The sequence below is a fragment of the Scyliorhinus torazame genome, chromosome 21 (genome assembly GCF_047496885.1).
Source record: "Scyliorhinus torazame isolate Kashiwa2021f chromosome 21, sScyTor2.1, whole genome shotgun sequence".
NCBI lineage: Eukaryota > Metazoa > Chordata > Chondrichthyes > Carcharhiniformes > Scyliorhinidae > Scyliorhinus > Scyliorhinus torazame.
Genome location: NC_092727.1, coordinates 116639876 through 116660251, shown reverse-complemented (window position 1 = coordinate 116660251; position 20376 = coordinate 116639876). Strand labels below are relative to the sequence as shown.

The following is a 20376-nucleotide window of genomic DNA, read 5'->3' as shown; positions in this document are numbered from 1 at the left end:
CATGAAACTACTGTCAACTGAGGTAAAAATACTTTTGGTTCACTAATGCCCTTCAGAGAAGGAAATCTGCCATCCTTACCCGGTCTAGCCTACATGTGACTCCAGACCCACAGAAATGTGGTTGACTCTTAAACACCGCCCAAAATGACCTCGCAAGCTACTGCATTTAAGAGCAATTAGGGGTGGGCAATAAATGTTGGCCTAGCCAGCGACTACCATGTCCCATAAAATGAATTAAAAAGGACCCAGAACAGATACAGCTTTTGACCGGATGCAGATGAAAGGTATTTCTTTATGAGCGGGCGGGCCATCAACTACTAACAGACTCCTGCACAAAAGGTAAAGGTCGCAAATTTACCAGCAGTAAAGGTTTCAATTCGAACAAAGGCTTTGCAGTTAACTGTTTCCTGTTACATGGCAATGCCTCTACCAATCAGATTCCACTTGCCCACCAATCAGCACTCGCTTCTCATGCAGTTTAAAATTTTTGCTCTCTTTACAGTTGACAATCTTGCGATTTGCCCTGATGAGTACACGATGAAAAGCTTTGACAGCATGTCTCTTTTTAAAAATAAATTTAGAATACCCAATTCATTTTTTCCAATTAATGGGGCAATTTAGCGCATTCAATCCACCTAGCCTGCACATCTTTGGGTTGTGGGGGCGAAACCCACGCAGACACGGGGAGAATGTGCAAACTCCACACGGACAGTGACCCAGAGCCGGGATCGAACCTGGGCCCTCGGTGCCGCGAGGCAGCAATGCTAATCACTGCGCCCCCATGCTGCCCTATATCTCTTATTTTTAAGGAATAAATTCTGTACTCCCAAATGACTGTTAAAAAATAAAGATGCTAATCTCCCAAGATTTAGTGGCAGCTGTCAATATTCAAAACACTCCCTCACCACCCTTAAATTGTGCTGTTACCATTCTATAAATCATTCGCTGCATTGGTGTCTTTGAATCATTGAGAAAACATTGAATTAGGATTAAGTGATTGAGCATACTTGAAGAACTGAGTTGGTACAGCTTTTGTCCCAAACCCTAGAATTTGGAATTGCAAAGAATTATTCTCTTGACCTGCTGGAAATTAAATTGAAAAGTGAAAATGCTGACACCTATGAATAGATGTGATCTTAGCACTGTTTTTCCACAGTCATCTTAAGCTTCCCATGATGTTTCCCGTAAATGCATGTTGATGTTGCCAATCAGTAGCTGTGCATCTCAGTTTCCATTCAGTGGGAGGCTTCTTTACGATAAAGGCCCCAAACAAATTTAGATGGGGCAGCATGGTGGCACAGTAGTTAGCACTGCTACCTCACAGCTCCAGGGTCATGGGTTCAATTCCGGCTTCGGGTGACTGTCTGTGTGGAGTTTGCACTCTCTGTGTCTGCATGGGTTTCCTCCCACAGTCCAAAAATGTGCGGGTTAGGTGGATTGGCCATGCTAAATTGCCCCTAAGTGTCCAAAAGGTTAGGTGGGGTTACTGGGATAGGATGTAGGCATGTGCTTAAGTAGGGTGCTCTTTCCAAGGGTCGGTACAGACCCAATGGACCGAATGGTCTCCTTCTGCACTGTAAATTCTATGCTTATGGTTAAATTGCCCATTACACAGTATTTCAATCCTACCTCTAAACAGCAACTCACTGAAACTTCCAATTTAGTATTAACTAGAGCTGAATTTTCAGGTTGTGCCACGGAATTTTACACATGATAGGATGTGAATGACTCGGGTTTCAGCCTTAGCCCAGTGGTCAGACGCAAGGTACTCAAGGACTTGGAAGTGTAATCTAGACTGGCATTTCAGTGCAGTACTGAGAAATTGGCCAAATGATCTCATGGCACTTTTCAAAGAAGAGTATGGGAGCTCCTGTGTTTTATCAAGTTAGCGTCACTTAAACTTATTGCAGTCTGTTGGATCTTGCTGTGTGCAAATGGGCTACTGCATTTCCCTAATGGATGAGACTTCAAAAGTATTTTTTTTTGTTTTGGAAAGTCCCGAGGTCATGAAAGACGCTGCATGCCGCAAGTTTATTCTTCCTACCTAGGAAATTTCTGTTCCCACCACTCTCCAAAGTCTTGGACAGACAAGGTATATAAATGTAACCCCCCCTCCCCCAAATGTATCATTACTGCATTACCAATGTGCTCAGAGGGAATTTCATCTTGTCCTGGCTTCCCATGGACAAGTCATGGGAGATCCAATACTTGGGCAGTGAACTTTGCACAGGCAGTTTTCAAATTTACGACATTCGAATGAATTGCACTTCCATCGCTTATGAATTGACACTCCGTTTCGACTTTACGACGCACACCAGTACATTCACATATGCACATCATCGTTTTGCATCGCTTCAGCCACTGCAGCCTCTCTTAGGTCAAACCCTTTTATTAGGTTGGAAAAAAGTGTTTTATTCTGTTAATCCAACTGGAAACCAATGTCAGGTTTTGTTTTTGGTTCAACCATTGTGATAGCACTCAATGCATCATCTAATATCAACTCAGGCTCACAAAGTTACACAAGCAACTGGCAGTAACCGATGGCTTCATTATATTGCACACACTGACCGAGGAACTTGTGCTAAGGCGTGCAGGCACCAACAGTCTCTTTAGCGACTTGACAGGGCAAGAGTTGGGAGCATTTAACACCGCTAGGTGTCCCATGAGTAGTTTCCAACCTTAGGTCAGGAACCAATCCCCCATTTATAAAATTGTTCCTGTGGGGAAATCGGATCCAACCTACATTGTTTCAACTTACGACATGGTTTTCAGGAATCAGTTGTGTCATAAATCTGAGGACTGCCTGTACATGCACCGTTTGATCAAGTTCCAGGTCCTAAGTTCATTCCAAAGTTTTCCTGTAAAACCCTCTGTAAGGCATGGGCAACAGTTATTTGTAACGTGAACATGCCATTACGATGTCACCGTATTCAATTACTAAATTCCCATTTTTAAAAAAAAGAACAATCTTGGTGACTATTTCCCTTGTCCCCTGCAATGCTTTATACTGCTTATACAATGCTGTTACAATCAGCAGTAGGTGGACTTTTGCCACTGAATCTTATAATTTAATTTTCATCATGTCATAGCAAAGAAACACCACATAAACTAGTTGCAGTCAATTCTGCATTCAGTTAGGCATCAGCAAGCAAAACTAATGTGTGAATAAGAAGTGAAAAGTAGTGCATTTCTAAAATATAACAACAAATAGCCATTCGGGTGTGCAAATTTTCAACATCAGAACATTTCTTAATGCTTAAAAACAAAGCATCAGCTTCTGTTGCACAAAACAGAGGGTGATTACATCCAGCAGCTCCTTTTCACATTAGATAGAACAGGGTATTTACAACAGAGAATCCAGCATTCGCCATAACTGGTCTGTGCTAGTGCTTATGCTCCACACAATTTTCCTTCCACCCTGTTTCATCTAACCACAGCATAACCCTTTATTCCCTTATAGACTTATCGTGCCTTCCTTTAGTTGCCTGCATGCTAATCACCCCAACCTACTGGATAGCAAATAATTATACTCTGGGCAAAGACCTTTCTCCTGAATCTCCTATTAGATTTATTATTGATCATCTCATATTCATGCCCTTCAGTTTTATTTTAATAATTTATTTTTATTTTTGGAGTATCCAATTAATTTTTCCAATTTAAGGGGCAATTTAGCGTGGCCAATCCACCTTCAGGACAGCACAGTAGCATAGTGGTTAGCACTGTCCCTGCTGGATCACTGGCTGTGCGGAGTCTGCACGTTCTCCCCGTGTCTGCGTGGGTTTCCTCCGGGTGTTCCGGTTTCCTCCCACAGTCCAACGATGTGCAGGTTGGGTGGATTGGCCATGGTAAACTGCCCTTAGTGTCCAAAAGGGTTAGGAGGGGTTATTGGGTTAGGGTGGAAATGAGGGCTTAAGTGGGTCGGTGCAGACTCGATGGGCTGAATGGCCTCCTTCTGCATTGTATGTTCTATATTCTACCCTGCACATCTTTGGGTTGTGGGGGCAAAACACACGCATACATGGGAAGAATGTGCAAACTCCACACGGCCAGTGACCCAGGGCCAGATTCGAACCTTGGAGCCGAGAGGCAGCTGTGCTAACTACTGCGCCACCATGCTGCCCTTTTTATCAATGTTTTTATTGGTTTTCACATTTCACGCTACATATTTCAGTTCGAACATTGCTGATGCCGTGCCCGCATGTAGCATTTTGTCAAGGGCGCGGAGGGACATCCCAATGCAGGAGTTCGCCTCCATCCTTACCCATTCTGTTTCCGGTTCCCTTACCCATTTGCTCAATCTTTCTGCTGTGACCGCCCAATGCAATATTGCAGGTTTGGGAGGGCCAGGTCTCCCATGCGTCTCTTCCTTTGTAGGACGTTTTGGGGGATCTTTCGATGCCCCCCCCCCCCCCCCCCCACCACTACCACACACACACGCACCATGATAATTTTGTCTATTGTGTTAAAAAAGGCCTTGGGTATGTAGATCGGTATGGATCTGAACAGGAAGGAGCTGGGCAGTACGTTCATCTTCATTGTCTGCATTTTCCCTGCCAGGGAGAGTGGGAGTGTGTCCCACCTCTGCAAATCCTTCTTTACTTCCTCCACCAGACTGGTCAGGTTCCATTTGAGGATCTGTGTCCAGTCTCTGGCAATCTGGATCCCCAGGTAGTGGAATTTGTTTTGGCATGCCCTTCAGTTTTGGACTGCCTCAGAAATAGAAGCATCTTCTCTCCATCCTCCTCTCCAAACCACATAATAATTGAGGAGATCTCCCTCATCAATCAGCCTTTGCGTTTCCAGAGAAAAGCACCCCAGCCATTTATACCCGGACAGCTCTAACCTCTCCGTTCCGGTATTATCCCTCTTGCAACTATTGGTTGGCTATTAATTGATTTGTGGCAAATCAGTAACTAGAGCATGCATAGTATAATTCAAGCCTCATGCAGATGGCCTGAAAATAAGTTTAAAATGATCATCAGTCTAAGATTGATTCTGAGTCCAAGCTTCAAGATTGCCATAAACCTTGAGTATTTGATTCAGACCTCCAGCACCCAAAAGGTAGTTACCATATTTTCTCCTCATCGTGAGTTTCCTGTTCATGGGTATAGTGAATGTAGAATAACCATGTGCGATGGGTGTTTGTCCACAGGCCAATACCTCAACCTCAACACAAGAATTAGGAGCAGGGGAAGGCTATTCAGCCCCTCGAGCCTGCTGTGCCTTCCGATAAGAAAATGGCTGATCTGACTCTGGCCTCAACTCCACTTTCCTGTTTGCCCCCATAAACCTTTGCTCCCTTCATCAATCAGTGTTCTACAGAAAGCCTTAAACTCATGACAGCTATTGATAAAATTACTCTCAGGAAACAATTATTCTGATCACTTTACTATGCTGACATTACCCACTTCTCTGGAAGCCACGGATTAACTCTGAGAAAATAAATGTGGGAACATAAAGCTTAAAAGGTTCAACTCATTTGAAGCCATTGACTTGCTCACTGCCCAGCATCCTTTTTTACCTACAAATTCCTCTGCTGTTTAATGTCTTTCATTTTTTTTCTGGGCTAACATCACATTTTGTAACTTGCATCACACGATAAATCATCATTTGTCGACAGAGCTTAAATGTTTAATTATGAAGCCCATGGTATGGCTGAATTTATTTCTCTCTGCTCCACAAGATCCAGCAAACAAGCATTTTGATAGCACAATTTGGTAACACAGAAAGAGTGTCCCAGATGCTTGTGAAGTTGAGTGTGAGAAAGAATTACTTAATGAACTGAGACCCAAGTCTGTACATGTACACACACACACACATTTAGGATTACCAAACGAGTAAAGGAACATGCATGAGGTTTTTGTTCTAACAACACACAGAATTCCTAGGGCATGTAATACCCTACAGGAAACAGGGTTCCGGAGAATCTATTACCAACTTTCAAAACAAAAGGGCACAAATTTGACGAAATACTTCAAATGTACTGGGAAAGGTTAAAAGAGGGGACTAAATCTTTCAGAGAGCCTAGACAGGTGCGGCAGCCAAATGGCCACTGATGCAAGAATCCGCATCAAAGGTTAACTCGAGCTACTTGATAATAATGGCATTCAAAGGATGCGTGTGGGAAGAATCAGAGCTGACCCAAAGCCTTCTAACAAGTCCTAGCTAAAAGATACAGCAAAACAGATCAAAATGCTAACTATACATTGGATTTAGTACAATCGCCGCTTGTGAAATAGCAGATAAAATAATTACAGTAGTGGTCATCTGACCCACAGTCCTCCTGGCTTACTCTCTGAAAGAGCAATCTAGTTCTAGTCCCCTGCCTTATTCCTACATGTGTATGTAAACACATACTCTTAATGTAACTTGGGAATTTGTAAATATTTCAGAAATATCACTTGTAAAAAGCACTGTTCCATTTACTACAATGTAATTCACGATTTAGTAAATGTTTACTTACATTCAGGACAAGTTACTTCTTTTAGGAGTGAAGTAAAAGAATCACCAATAGTGTTAGGAGCAATGTATAATTTTTAAGTTGCAAATATACATGTGTGTGTTGTAAGGTAAAAAGGGTTCTAGTTTCATTTAGGTTTTGTTTCTAACCCTTGATGCTGGGACATCTGGATGGACTCGATCAGATTTTTGGGTTTGGTTCCATATAACATTTTTTATGGGTATTATAACCTCTGAAGGTTAAGAAATTGGTTAAAATGTGGGCGGCATGGTGGCACAGTGGTTAGCACTGCTGCTCATGGCCCTGAGGACCCAAATTCGATCCCTGCCCCGGGACACTGTCCGTGTGGAGTTTGCACATTCTCCCCGTGCCTGCTTGGCCTCACCCCCACAATTGGGGCAATGGTTGACTGAATAATAGGGTATAGAACTCCATAAAGTGACCAGTTTAGCAGAGGTGCCACTGGAAAACTGGGAGTTTAGAGTACGTCTTTTGGGCGCCTTGGGAGGAGGCGATAGAAGTTGGGTGAAAAGCAATGAGTGAATGCTCAGGAATTCACTGGAGGAAAACCATTTGCAACCATGCCATTCCCAAGCTAGTTGTAACTCTGTGTGCCTGTAAAGATATTGGTGGGGCAAAGGAAGTGTGAATTTGAAGCATCTTCGTGTGAAAATGTTCCAACTTTTTTGTCCGGTGTGACAGTTCATTTTTTTCTTGTTAAATAACTATTTTATATGTACCAAATGTTCATCTGCAGACTCTTGTGAATTTGTTCAGTAACTTTCCTCCACAGTTTCTAACCAAAAGTTAGGTTCTATTAAGATAGGTTTCATTGTGGGATCTGACTTCTCTAGTATTATCAGCTGGGGTCACAACAATAGTCATGATTAAAAGAAACAAAGACCCAGGAGTGGATGATTCAGCTGCTTGAACCTGTCCCTCCATTCAGTTAGACGATGGCTCATCAGCCTCACAATCCCACACGCCAGTCTTGTTTTTGTAATCCTGAAATAACCACGCTTAACAAAAATCTAACCATTTCAGTTTGAAAATTCCAATTGACCTAGCCTGAACATATTTTGGGAAAATGTTTCAAATTTCCACTACCATGGGTGAAGAACCACTTCCTGATATCACTCGTGAAGTTCTAGTATTAAAGTTTTGCCCTCATCTTCCGGGCTTCTCATCACAGGAGAGAATTTCTCCCTGTCTGCCCCGCCAAATCCTTTAATCACTCAAAAGAACCTAACTAAATTACCCCTAACCCTCAACATCCAATGGACTGGTTTTGCAATCCCCATAGCTGTCTAACAGCACTTCTGGTACTGCCTTCAGACTTTGCTGCAAACAAATACAGAACTGAGGAATTGATCAATTTCCAATTGCACATAACGCCGATTTATTTTCTGAGAAGGCACTGTAGCACAGTAAGTAGTAATGCTGCCTCACAGTGCCAGGGACCCAAGTTCAATTTCTGCCTTGGATGACTGCCTGTGCGAAGTTTTCCCGTGTCTGTGTGGATTTCCTCTGGGTGCTCTGGTTTCCTCCCACAGTCCAAAGATGTACAGGTTAGGTGGACTGGCCATGCAAAATTGCCCCTTAAGTGTCCAGGGATGTGCAGGTAGTTTACGGGGATAGTTTAGGGGTAGACAAGAAGTGGATTAGGGTAGGTAGGTGGCTCTTTCGGAGGATGGGTGCAGACTCGACAGGCCAATTGGCCTCCTCCTGCGCTTTGTGAAGGTCACATCTAAAGAGAAGGTGGGGAGAGGAACTTGCATGACCAGTATGAAAGGACTCATCATTACAGTGAGTAACCTCTGGCTGCTGTACAGCCGAGAACCGCATGCACTTGACTGAGCAAATCATTGATTGAGAACCATGTGGGAACCAAGCAAGACAACCTTCTCGGTGGAGTGAGTGCAAGCTGATCTCAGGGGAAAATGCAGATAACACCTGCGTACGAGTTCTAAGTGGAAGGTTCTAGTATTTAAAGGGGAGGAGGGATTCCCATTTCCTTCTTGGTATCAAACCCCAAGTGGATATCGAGAAGAGATTCCCTCCAGTCACACACACGCAAAATTACCCAATACTTGTTATTACAAATGGTAACTGTTGACCGAGTGAAGAAACATTAACACACAAATCACAGCTGAGGGCAGATGGGTTGCGCAGTGGGACCCTCCACCCACCCACCCAGCGATGGGAAGGACGGTGGGCAGCTGCAGCATCTCGGCTGAGAAATGAGCCGCTGTTTTCAGTCATTTATATAAACCGGACAAATCTCTGAAGCGCATTTTGAATGGGTGACTGCAAAGGGCCGTGGCTGCAGTCGAGGGGACCTCAGGCTCTCCTTCCACCGGAGCCCGTGGCTGGTGTGTCTCTTCGGGCTTGACCGCCTCTGCCCCACCGCCGGGGGCCCCGTATCCCAACCGTTCCCTGGGGGCTTTGGATCACCGTGCGGCCAGGAGCAAGCCAGGCACCGCTTCTACTCGAGGCCCGGGGCCCAGCCCCGGTTTTTTATTTTATTTAATCGTTCCGTCCCTCGGTTTTTCGCCCTCCCCCCCGGGGCTTTGACAGTCATCCCTGCCCGGCCCTCCCTCTACCTCTCCGAATCGGCCTCTCCGGCTCCGCTCGGCTCCGGGGCCATCGTCACATCACAGTCTCCGGCCGCCATTTCCCAACACCCGGAGCCCGGCACCGGCTTCCGGAACAATGAGCTCGCCATCCGGCGGCGGGGCAAGAGAGCCCCTGCGGCAGAAATCACCGCTGACCTCCCATGCTGCTGGAGGACTAACACTGGCACGACCATGGTAATGACACTGCTTGACACCAACAAGACCAATACAGGCAATGCCTGGCATCATGGTAATTACATTGCTGGCACTACCAGCACAAACAATGCCAGGCACCGTGGCACTGATGGTAATTATATTGCTGGTACCACCAGCATAAACAATCCCTGGTATCGTGGCACTGATAGTAATTATATTGCTGGCACCACCCGAACAAACAATGCCTGGCACCATGGCACTGATGGCAATCACACAGCCTGGCATTGGCATTAATAGTAATCACCTGAGATTGTGGCATCGATGGTAATTACACCACCCATCGCCAACACTACCGGCATAGCCCATGTCCGGCACAACCAGTACCTAGAGCAATGGTATTTCTGGAAATTACCCAACCTGACCCTGGCGATGCCAACATTGACAAAATCTCGTACAATGGCACTGATGGTAATCACACAGCCTAGCATTGGCACTAATGGCAATTGCACTGCCTGTCAAGTCACTACCAACACAGGCCATGCCTGGCACCTTGACAGTGATGATACTATAAGGGATGGGTAATAAATGCTGGGCTAGCCAATAACACCCACACTCCGTGAAAGAACAATAAAAAAATTCCAGGCACTGGCACTACGACTAAAACATCAGGTACCGCCTGCTGGCAATAACACTGCCTGGTACTGTCACTACTTGAATAAGAACTGGATTGATTGCTATGGGTATGGTCTGACACTACCATTACAAGTGTTGACAATGACAGACACGTGCACTGTTGGCATCGGTACTGATTGGCAACATTACTGCCGAGCATTATTCCTTAACATTAACACCAGCTTGTCACTGGTACAGGCTGTGAACATGCTGAAATTATTTGTGCTATGGACACCATCGAAAAGGCCAAAATTGTGAATGTGATGTTCTTGAATTTTTTTTAAAAAACATGACCTGTTTTGATGGCAATTGTATTTTCTGTTGTTCCATTTTTTTCCCATCTTGTTCTGAAGATGTTGACTCATTCTTATGGTCAATGTCTACCTTCCAATGTATTGTCTAATACCTAAGTCAGTATTAGAAGTTTAGTTGATTCTTTGTGCATCACAGCTGAATTCAGTTATATCGGAAGTCCACATTACCAACTAACTGAATAACAATCAAAAGCAGGAGCCGAGCAGATTTAATCCTCACGTACTCAGGAGTGTTGTGGCCTGGGGCAAATATGTAACGTAACCTGAATTCATGCACAGTTCACACTGGGCTAAATCGCTGGCTTTTAACGCAGACCAAGCAGGCCAGCAGCACGGTTCAATTCCCGTACCAGCCTCCCCGAACAGGCGCCGGAATGTGGCGACTAGGGGCTTTTCACAGTAACTTCATTAAAGCCTACTTGTGACAATAAGCGATTTTCATTTCATTTCTTTGTAAATCTCCAAAACAAATTAATTTATTGTGTTCAATCTCAAAAGTGCAATGGCACGCTATTTCTATTTCCCTCATTTACTTTCTTTGTGCTCAGTTTGTGCCAATTTGGAGTAAATGATATACTATTTTCTATTGCAAAAGTACGTTTAAGCACTAGGGCAAAGATGGAGGCAGTCCAAACCTGCACCAGTTCCAAGAATGACAATCTAATCCTACTCCGAATGTTTATCTTGTTAATGCTGACTTTGGGATTCAACACAACCTTCCGCTGGTCAACATAACCTATGTCCAATTCAAGCTTTCAGTTCATGAATGGTCTGAAATCCACAACTCATTTTCCAGTTTTCCTGAAAATGCATTTTTGTTCCTCATCAAATACTTCCCCTTGCCCCAGTCCCCACTGAGGTGCAGCCTCATAAACATCAGACATCCAATGGCTTTTCTCCCTGCATGAACAATTATTTGCACGATTACAAGGTTAAAATATTATTAATTTGGATTGGTATTCATGATTATTTATATAATAAATTCCGGATTTAAAAAAATCATTCTCAGGGGTGGGGCCTCACTGACAATGTAAGCATTTGTTGTCCAACCGAATGTGCCCCGGAGATGGTGGTAGTGAACTACCTTCTTTTGAACTGTAGTAGTCCGTACATTGAAGATACTTCCACATTTTTAGTAGCCAGTGAAATCCAGATTTTGACCCAGAAATGTGGTAGGAACAATAGTATATGTCCAAGCCAGGATGGTATGCGACTTGGAGGGAAACTTGGAGGTGAAGGCATTCCAACGAGTCTGTTGCCCTTGTTTTTCTAGCTTGGTGGTTGTACATTTTGAAGGTTCTGCCAGAGAAACCTTGATGAGTTAGTGCAGTGCATTATATAGTTATTCGGTATAGCAAGCACAGTGCACCAATGGGGGAGTTGCTGATTAAGTATTGTGTCTTCAATTGGAATATAAATTACTTGACAGCTCTTGCATATTAATGAGATACAATTGAAGCTTTTGTTCAGCATAAATGGGCTGAATAGATAGACGTTTTGAATATAATGGATGTAACGATATTTCAATTTAGGTGTCAGCACGCTCACCTCTGAGTCAGGTTGTGAGTTCAAGCCCCACTTCAAAGAGTTAAGCGCAAACATCAAAACTAGCATTTCAGTACAGTACTGAGTGCTGCACTGACGGAAGTCCTGTCTTTCGGATAAGATATTAAACGGAGACCGTGTCTGCACTCTCGGATACACTGTGATAAGGGGAGTTACCTCTGGTATCCTATCCAACATTTACCCCTCAATCGACACCGTGGGCAAAGATGATATGATCATTAGTTCCTAATAATAATAATCTTTATTGTCACAAGTAGGCTTACATTAACACTGCAACAAAGTTACTGTGAACATCCTCCAGTCACCATTCCAGCACCTGTTTGAATGCACGGAGGGAAAATTCAGAATGTCCAATTTACCTAACAGCCACATCTTTCGAGACTTGTGGGAGGAAACCGGAGCACCCAGAGGAAACCCATGCACACACAGGGTGAACGTGCAGACTCCGCACAGACAGTGACCCAAGCTGGGAATCAAATTTGGGTCCCTGGAGCTGTGAAGCAACAGTGCTAGCCACTATGTGAACTTGCTGTGCGCAATTTGGCTGCTGCATCTGCTACTTTACAACAGCGACCTAGGGCAGCAAGGTAGCAAGTAGTTAGCACAGTTGCTTCACAGCTCCAAGGTCCCAGGTCCGATTCTCGGCTTGGGTCACTGTCTGTGCGGAGTCTGCATGTTCTCCCCGTGTCTGCGTGGGTTTCCTCCTGGTGCTCCGTTTTTTCCTCCCCGCAATCCAAAGATGTGCAGGTTAGGTGGATTGGCTATGCTAAATTATCTTTAGTGTCCAATAAAGGTTATGATGTGGAGATGACGGCGTTGGACTGGGATGAGCACAGTAAGAAGTCTTACAACACCAGGTTAAAGTCCAACAGGTTTGTTTCGAGTCACTAGCTTTCGGAGCACAGCTCCTGCCTCAGGTGAATGAAGAGGTGGGTTCCAGAAACTAATGAAACCCCTGCCCCTCCCATGATTACCAGCCTTTCTCACTTTTTTTTCCTAAAGCCTGATTTTCGCCATCTCTATCCATCGTTCCCATTTCCAGAAATTGGTCTATATATATATGTTTCTGGAACCCACCTCTTCATTCACCTGAGGAAGGAGCTGTGCTCCGGAAGCTAGTGATTCAAAACAAAAAAGGTTAGGTGGGGTTACGGGGATAGGGTGGAGGAGTGGGCTTAGGTAGATTGTTCTTTCCAAGGGCCGGTGCGGACTGGATGGTCTCCCCCTGCACTGTAAATTCTATGAAAAACTAAGTGCCTAACAGCAGAACGCTTTGAGACAAAGGTTGTGGAAAAGTGCTATGCAAATGCAAGTTTTTCTTTCTCGGGGAAACAGTGCACTTGGAACAGGATTTGCCACAACAACAAAACAAAAAAGTTTGGTGGATCCGAATAACTTTCAACCCCCGACACTGCTTCCCTGCCATCTCCAAACTCCAGATCAACTCCTCAGTGAGGGCGAGAGCGTCTCCGGGCCTGGAGAGGGCGCTGTGCGCGGAGCCGGGGCCGGCAGTCAAGCTTGTCCCGCGCGCGATCTTGTTGTTTGTTTGGGGCAGAAGGACGGGCTTGTCGTGAAGAGAAAGGCGCCTGTTTCCTTTCACCTCTAATCAGCCTGAATACTCTGATTCCCCGCGGATATTCCGGGTAAAAGAAAACGACGCCGGTGTAGTATTTGTAAATGGGAGAGAGATTGGAGTGGGGGATGTTGACGTGTTTGTTCAGTGTTAACCCCTCCCCTCGTCGACCTCAGTGTGGATGAAGCTTTTAGTTTTGCCTCATTGTCTGTCAGATGTGGCCCAATGGCTCCTGCCTCTGGGTCGGAAGGTTGTGGGGTTAAAGCCCCCCCCCCCCCAGGAATTCAGGGCTGACACTGAGGGAGTGCCACACTGTCAGAGGCGCTGTCTTTCAGATGAGGTGTTCAATCCCCCCTTTCTCAGGTGGATGTGGAGGATCTGGTGCCCCCCCCCCCCCCCCCCCCGGTACCCTGACCAATATTTATCCCTCAGTCGGCATCACTAATGCAACCCCCCCCCCCCCCCCCAATGATTACCAGCCTTTCTCACTTTTTTCTGCGAAAGCCTGACTTTCGCCATCTCTTTATCCATCGTTAGAAGTCTGACAACACCAGGGTTAAAGTCCAACAGGTTTGCTTGGAATCACTAGCTTTCGGAGTGCAGCTCCTGCATCAGGTGAGTGAAGGAGTGATTCCAAGCAAACCTGTTGGACTTTAACCCTGGTGTTGTCAGACTTCTTACTGTGCCCACCCCATGTCCAATGCCGACATCTCCACATCATCGTTATCCACCACCCGTGCTCCTGTCCTTGCCTGTTGTATTCTGTCTCTGCCTCCCCTTTCTTTATCCCTTTCTGCCAGATTCGTACATTCATTTCTCCTTGGCTGCTGTTTCAATTCACTCAGTTTTTCATTTGACCAGCCCTGGCCCTCAGGCCAAGCTTGGAGGAAGAGAGAAAGGTGGGTTGGATGGGGACAGAGTAGCCGAGTGTGTCTCAATTTTTGCCCTGGGTTTCACTCTTTGAGGAAAAAGGTGGATTTGTGCCAGGATGTCTGGGCAGATCAGGACTTGATGCTAAAGAGGGGGGGAAAAACAAGATAGCCAGAATATAAATACATCATTATGAATAATAAACTGAATGCATGGATAGTGAACAAATGGCATCTGATGTTTTTTTTTGTATAATTGATTGGAGAACAACTGGTCCATGGTAATCATGCGGTTAAGGAGACTGCTGCACTGAGCTCTGGGTTCGAATCCCACCCCAGGATTTGATGGCCATGGAAGGTGCATTTAATACACAGCCAAACAGGTTGAGTATCAATCTGCAAATCCTTCCTACACACGCCAATGACAGTAGTCGAGAGGAGGAGAGATCCCTGGTCAACCAAGTGATAGAAAGAAAATTGGAGCCTCTACCATAACTATTCATAGCTTCAGACTACTACATGCCTGTCAAATTGCATGTTGCCACAGCAACTCAAACTCCCTGAGTGAACTGTAGCATACACACAAATTTGCAGTTAGGACCGCTTGACCATGCTAATGAGAATCTGCATGTATGGTCAATCCTACCAATTACTGAACAGTAAGATAAGAGCCACTTATCATGCTGAATCACAAGCCCAGAGATTCTGAAAAATGAATTAAAACATCCAACTGAATTTTGCCAGTTTGTGTGAAACTAAACCAACCCAACCAGTAATGCAGATTGCAGATTATCAAGGTTCCATAAAGATTTCCAGCATTTGGGATTTTCTTCCTACCTATTTCTTGAACATTTGGAATCGTGCAACACAGAATAATCCCATTTTGCCTGTGCTGGTTACGTAATTAGTCCCATTCTCCTGTTCCCTTTTCCCACAGCCCTAAAATCTTTTTCTTTCCAAATGTATATCCAAATCTCTTCGGAAAGTTAATGTTGAATCTACTTCCGCTTTTTCCGCTGATGATATTGGCACTTTATTCTTCCAATCTCTGCGCTGTGTGAATTTGATTATGGCACTTACAAGCCAGAAGTACTGAAGGTTTTAAAGCTAATTCTGTATATTGATGTTCCTCACATGCTTTGTGCTGAGTGTTTTTAAACATTTTCACTTATTTTGTTCTGTCCACTTCTCCATACTTGTGTTGGCAGTTCCAGAAGAGTGTGATGGGGAAGAGTTGTAAGGTGGTGGTTTGTGGCATGGCATCAGTTGGAAAAACTGCCATTTTGGAACAGCTTCTCTATGGAAACCATATTGTTGGTGAGTGCAGAGGCAACATATTGAACAAAAAAATGCTTTTAACTAGAATGTTGAATGTGGATATGGAAGGATTTATTTCATGGTGCATTGGGCATATGCTGAATGGAGAGATCCGATATAATGGATCTTGCTGGTGGAATTGTGATGTGGCTACCAATCAATTGTCGAATAAAAGTCTGGAAGGAAAGATGTTTTTAAAAGTTATTCAGCCAGTAATGTGCGCTGATGGGCCGACACTTGGAATTTAACCAGAGATGGCTATTGCAAGCAGCAAACAAGGATTGGTATCACAATAATGTGATTTCTCTGTTTGAAGGTGAGACTATATACATACAATGGTAACTGGGAGGCTATGTTGGCAAGTCTGACCTGTAGGACTGCTGCTGTGTTCTGCCTACTGATTACATGGGATTATACATTACACCTTGTCCCATGGTGGACAGACATGGACAGCAGTTTAAGGTATGTCCCTTAAAGCAGCAGCTGCACCCTAACGTCCACTAGCAAGCAGGGCGAATTTCCCACCATATGATGCTCGCTGCATTAGTCTCTGCCTTGGTTTATGGCCCAGAGCTCGAGCTAGCTACGAATCACAGAAGTGTTACGGTGCAGAAAGAAGCCATTCGGCCCACTGTGTCCACACCGGCTCTCCAAATGCATTCTTGGGGAGCTGCAGTGGTGGGTGAATATACACCTCTCTAGTAACAAAAAGTAGGTAAATGCATGTGCAGTTGTTGAATACTGAAGAAAGTGAAATTCAAGTCACTAGGAGTGTATAACAGAAAAAAGTATTAGTCTTTCAGTCAGGAATCTTACTCTGATGCTGACTGATCTTTGCATTTCTAGCATTTGTAATTTCACCCAAAGTTTAGGCTGACACATCAGTGTAGAATTTCAAGAATGCATCGTCTAGGTGCCACTTTTCAGATGAAGCATTAAATCAGGTGGGCTTAAAAGATCACAGGGCCCCATTTGAAGAAACGCAGGAAGGATCTCCCAAAGGTCCATGAACCAAATTCACTAAAACAGATTATCTGGTCATTTATTTACCAGGAGGTTCACTTGATTGGTCCCTGGGATGTGGGGTTGTCCTGTGATGAGAGGCTGAGTAACTTGGGCTTATATTCTCCAGAGTTCAATAGAATGAAAGACAATCTCATTGAAACCTACAAAACTCTGAGGAGGTTTGACAGGGTAGATGCTAAGAGATTGTTTCCTCTGGTCGAATGGTCCAAAACAGGGGCACAGTCTCAGGTTAAGGGGCCGATCATTTAAGACGGAGATGAGGAGAAATTACTGCACACAAAGGGTTGTGAATTTTTGGAATTCTCTACCCCAGAGGGTTGTGGCTGCTCCATCGTTGAATATGTTTAAGGTTGAGATAAACAGATGTTTCATCTCTCAGGGAATTAAGGGATATGGGGAGTGGGCAGGAAAAAGGAGTTGAAGCCCAGGATCAGCCATGATCATATTGAATAGCGGAGCAGGCTCGATGGACTGAATGGTCTACTTCTCCTATTCATTAAGTTCATTGCCAATCAATCTTAACTCCACTTTCCAAACCTATCCTGTAACAACTTGGGTGATGATACAGAAAGTCATATGGCCAAATTTGCTGATGATACAAAGTTAGGCGGCATTGTAGACCGTCTGGATGATAGCATAAAATTGTAAGGAGATATTGGTAGACAAGGTGAATGGGCAAAATTGTGGCAGATGGAGTTCAGTGTAGACACGTGTGAGGTTATCAATTGTGGACCAAAAAACGATAGAACAAGTCCTTTCTAATTGGAAAGCGTTGGGTACAGTGGATGTCTAAGAGACTTGAGGCGTCAGGTGCATAGATCTTTAAAATGCCACAAACGAGTGCAGAAAATAACCAAAAGGCTAATTGAATGCTAGCCTTTATACCTAGACAGATGTTATGCTGCAGCTATATAAAATCTTGGTTAGAACCCCACTTAGAGTCTGTGAGCAGTTCTGGGCACCACACCTTAGGAAGTATGTATTGGCCTGGGAGGGAGTGCAACGTAGGTTTACAAAAATGATACTTGGACCACAGGGGTTAAGTTGCAAGGAGTGAATACTCAAATTAGGCCTGTTTTTAGAAGGTGAAGGGGTGATCTGATCAAAGTCTTGAAAAGACAGGGTAGATTAAAGATGAATTATTTCCACTTGTTGGAGATTCTAAAACTAGAGGGCATAATCTAAAAATTGGGGCCAGACCGTTCAAGAGAGATGTTAGGAAGCACTTCTTCATGCAAAGGGTGGTAGAGGTTTGGAACTCTCTCCCACAAACAGCAGTTGAAGCTAGAACAGTTGTTAATTTTAAATCTGAGCCAAATTTTTGTAAAGCAAAGATATTAAGGGATATGGACCAAAGGCAGATATATGGAGTTAGGCCACAGATCAGCCATGATCTGATTGAATGGCGGGACAGGCTCGAGGGGCTGAATGGCCTACTCCTGTTCTTATCACTTGATTTCCGTGGTATGCAAAAAATCTCATCAATCTCAGTCTTGCATATATACTCAATAGCTGAGCATTCACAGCTCTGGAACAGAAAATTCCAGAGATTCACAATCCCACGAGCAAAAAAATTTCTCCTCATCTCTGTCCTAAATGCCCAATTCCTCACCCTGAGATTCTGCACTCGATTTTGAGACTCCCCAGCCAGGCAAAACAGCCTTTCAGCAGCAGTCCTGTCAAGCCCTCTACGAATTGTATACGCAACGCCTTGAATTATCTTCTGTTTTTTCCCCCCAAAGGTTCCGAGACAAATGAAACCCTGGAAGATATTTATGTTGGCTCTATAGAGACAGATCGTGGTGTCCGGGAGCAGGTGCGCTTTTATGACACAAGAGGCCTGAGGGAAGGCGTTGAGCTTCCCAAGCACTACTACTCCTTTGCTGATGGGTTTGTGTTGGTGTACAGTGTAGACAGCCGGGAATCCTTCAAACGAGTCGAAGCTCTCAAGAAGGAAATCGACAGATCCCGTGATAAGAAGGAGGTACTGTGATACACACTGTTCTGTGATCTGGCCACCAAAACATTTCCGTGTTCCTTTGTGTTTGACTAAAATAAAAATGAATATTTCCCTTTGTTTAATGGTTTCCGATTACACTTAATACTACCTGAACAGTTGAATAAAGAGCTGCACTTCAACTGTAAATTGTTGGAAAATGCTGCATTGGTGAAATTTCTGTTTCTCGCGATGAGGGATGTTGGTACTGAAGAATGGAGAGTTCTACCACATTTGCCAGCATCAAGCACATTCCAATCCCAGAAAAATAGCCCAAATGTACCAACAGGCATTCCATACATGAACTACTCTGACAAGAATGTAAAATATGAGAAGGGGAAAAGGTAATTTAGTCCATCAAGAACACCTCTTCCACAGCCCATATACAATTATCATGGACTGTCCAGCACATTTAAACTCCCCATTCCTTGATCTCAAAAAGTGATGAAGTAAATATCCAGAACAGGCTGAATGAGACTGCCAGTTTGCAGGCCGTTCTGTGTGCTGTGTCTTAAGCCCACCAGGTTCCCTGCACTCATGTCAGACAGGACTCTTGCAGCAAGCATTGGGAAAGTATGTCACTGCTTTATCCTGTACCACACAGTCCCCCACGCCCAACATTTTAATGAGATTGTGTGTAGTTTTCCTGCAATTAATTCACACACCCTGAGAACCACGCAGCTGAATCACCTTCAGAGCCGGTCTACTATGCTCAAAAAACTAAATCGGCCACTTTGCTTGTCGTGAAATATTCTGCCCCAGGCTCATGATCTGTTGATGTATCACAGAATCATCCAGCATTTAAGGAGGCTGGCAATCGTTCCTGTCAGCTCTCCAATTTAGTCCCAGAGTGGAAGTGGAGGTGATTAATTGGATTGGCACTTAGGGCTGGGGAATGGGACTGAGTTAGCTAACTCGGCACAGTTCAGGGAATAAACCTGTGGTCTCGCTGGCTCAATTCCACACAGGAGAGTACTTTTATCGGAATCATTGAGGAAGCTCCTGAGCTAGAAGTCACTTTGCACCATTATCTTCCTCCTGAAATAATATTACCAAGTTGTTTTAAAAATCAGCAACACTTATACAGACGTTAAAGTATTTTGAAAGCTTTAAATCTGTGTTAACACTAAAAGCTCTCCCTTCCCGGGTCTTTCTGCAGGTGACCATTGTAATCCTGGGGAACAAATGTGAACAACAGGAGGGGCGACGTGTGGACCATGATGCCGTTCAACACTGGGCAAAGTCGGAGAAGGTTAAGCTGTGGGAGGTTTCTGTCATAGAGCGCAAGACTCTGATCGAGCCATTTGTCTATCTGGCCAGTAAGATGACGCAACCTCAGAGCAAATCCACGTTCCCCCTCAGCCGGAAAAAGGGGAGTGGCTCAATTGACAGTTAATACAGTAACTGAAGTACAAAGGTTCCATTTAAATGCAAAAACTTTATTCCATTCCTGCAAAGCATATGTCCATTGACAAAATTGTATACTTATTTATGTTGCTAATGTTCTGTTCTCATTCACGTAATAAATCTTCTATTTATATTGAGCCTGTAATCTTATAAATGTAAATATTCTACTTTTGAAGTACATTGACTTATTATGGAGGTAAAAACGCTTAAAAGAGTTGGAGATTCGATTGAAGGAAAGATTCAACTGAAACTTATAAAGAGTCGTCTATACGCAACAGACATGGTCAGTATTAGCTTCTTTGCTAATACGTTGGCAGATGAAGCTATGGTAACATGGAAAAATCTATGGCACAGAAGGAGGCCATTCAGCCCATCTTGTCCGTCTCCAGCTGAAAATGCACTATT

At 44.2% G+C, this 20376-nt stretch overlaps 2 protein-coding genes across 2 annotated transcripts in view; one reads left to right on the top strand and one right to left on the bottom strand.

Moving 5' to 3' along the window:
• Positions 1 to 9219, bottom strand: part of dnajc7 (DnaJ (Hsp40) homolog, subfamily C, member 7) — a 59796-nt gene extending 50577 nt beyond the window's left edge. The window contains exon 1 of the mRNA XM_072487343.1: positions 9064 to 9219. Within this exon, the coding sequence (XP_072343444.1) occupies positions 9064 to 9185 (122 nt within the window). The 5' untranslated portion in view covers positions 9186 to 9219. The remainder of the gene's footprint in view (positions 1 to 9063) is intronic.
• Positions 9220 to 13293: 4074 nt separating this feature from the next.
• On the top strand, positions 13294 to 20108 carry nkiras2 (NFKB inhibitor interacting Ras-like 2). Its single transcript, XM_072487342.1, has 4 exons — positions 13294 to 13426; positions 15434 to 15542; positions 18311 to 18552; positions 19724 to 20108. Exons 2-4 carry the CDS (start codon positions 15449 to 15451, stop codon positions 19958 to 19960), a joined length of 573 nt encoding a protein of 190 aa, XP_072343443.1. The 5' UTR covers positions 13294 to 13426; positions 15434 to 15448; the 3' UTR covers positions 19961 to 20108.
• Positions 20109 to 20376: the final 268 nt, after the last annotated feature.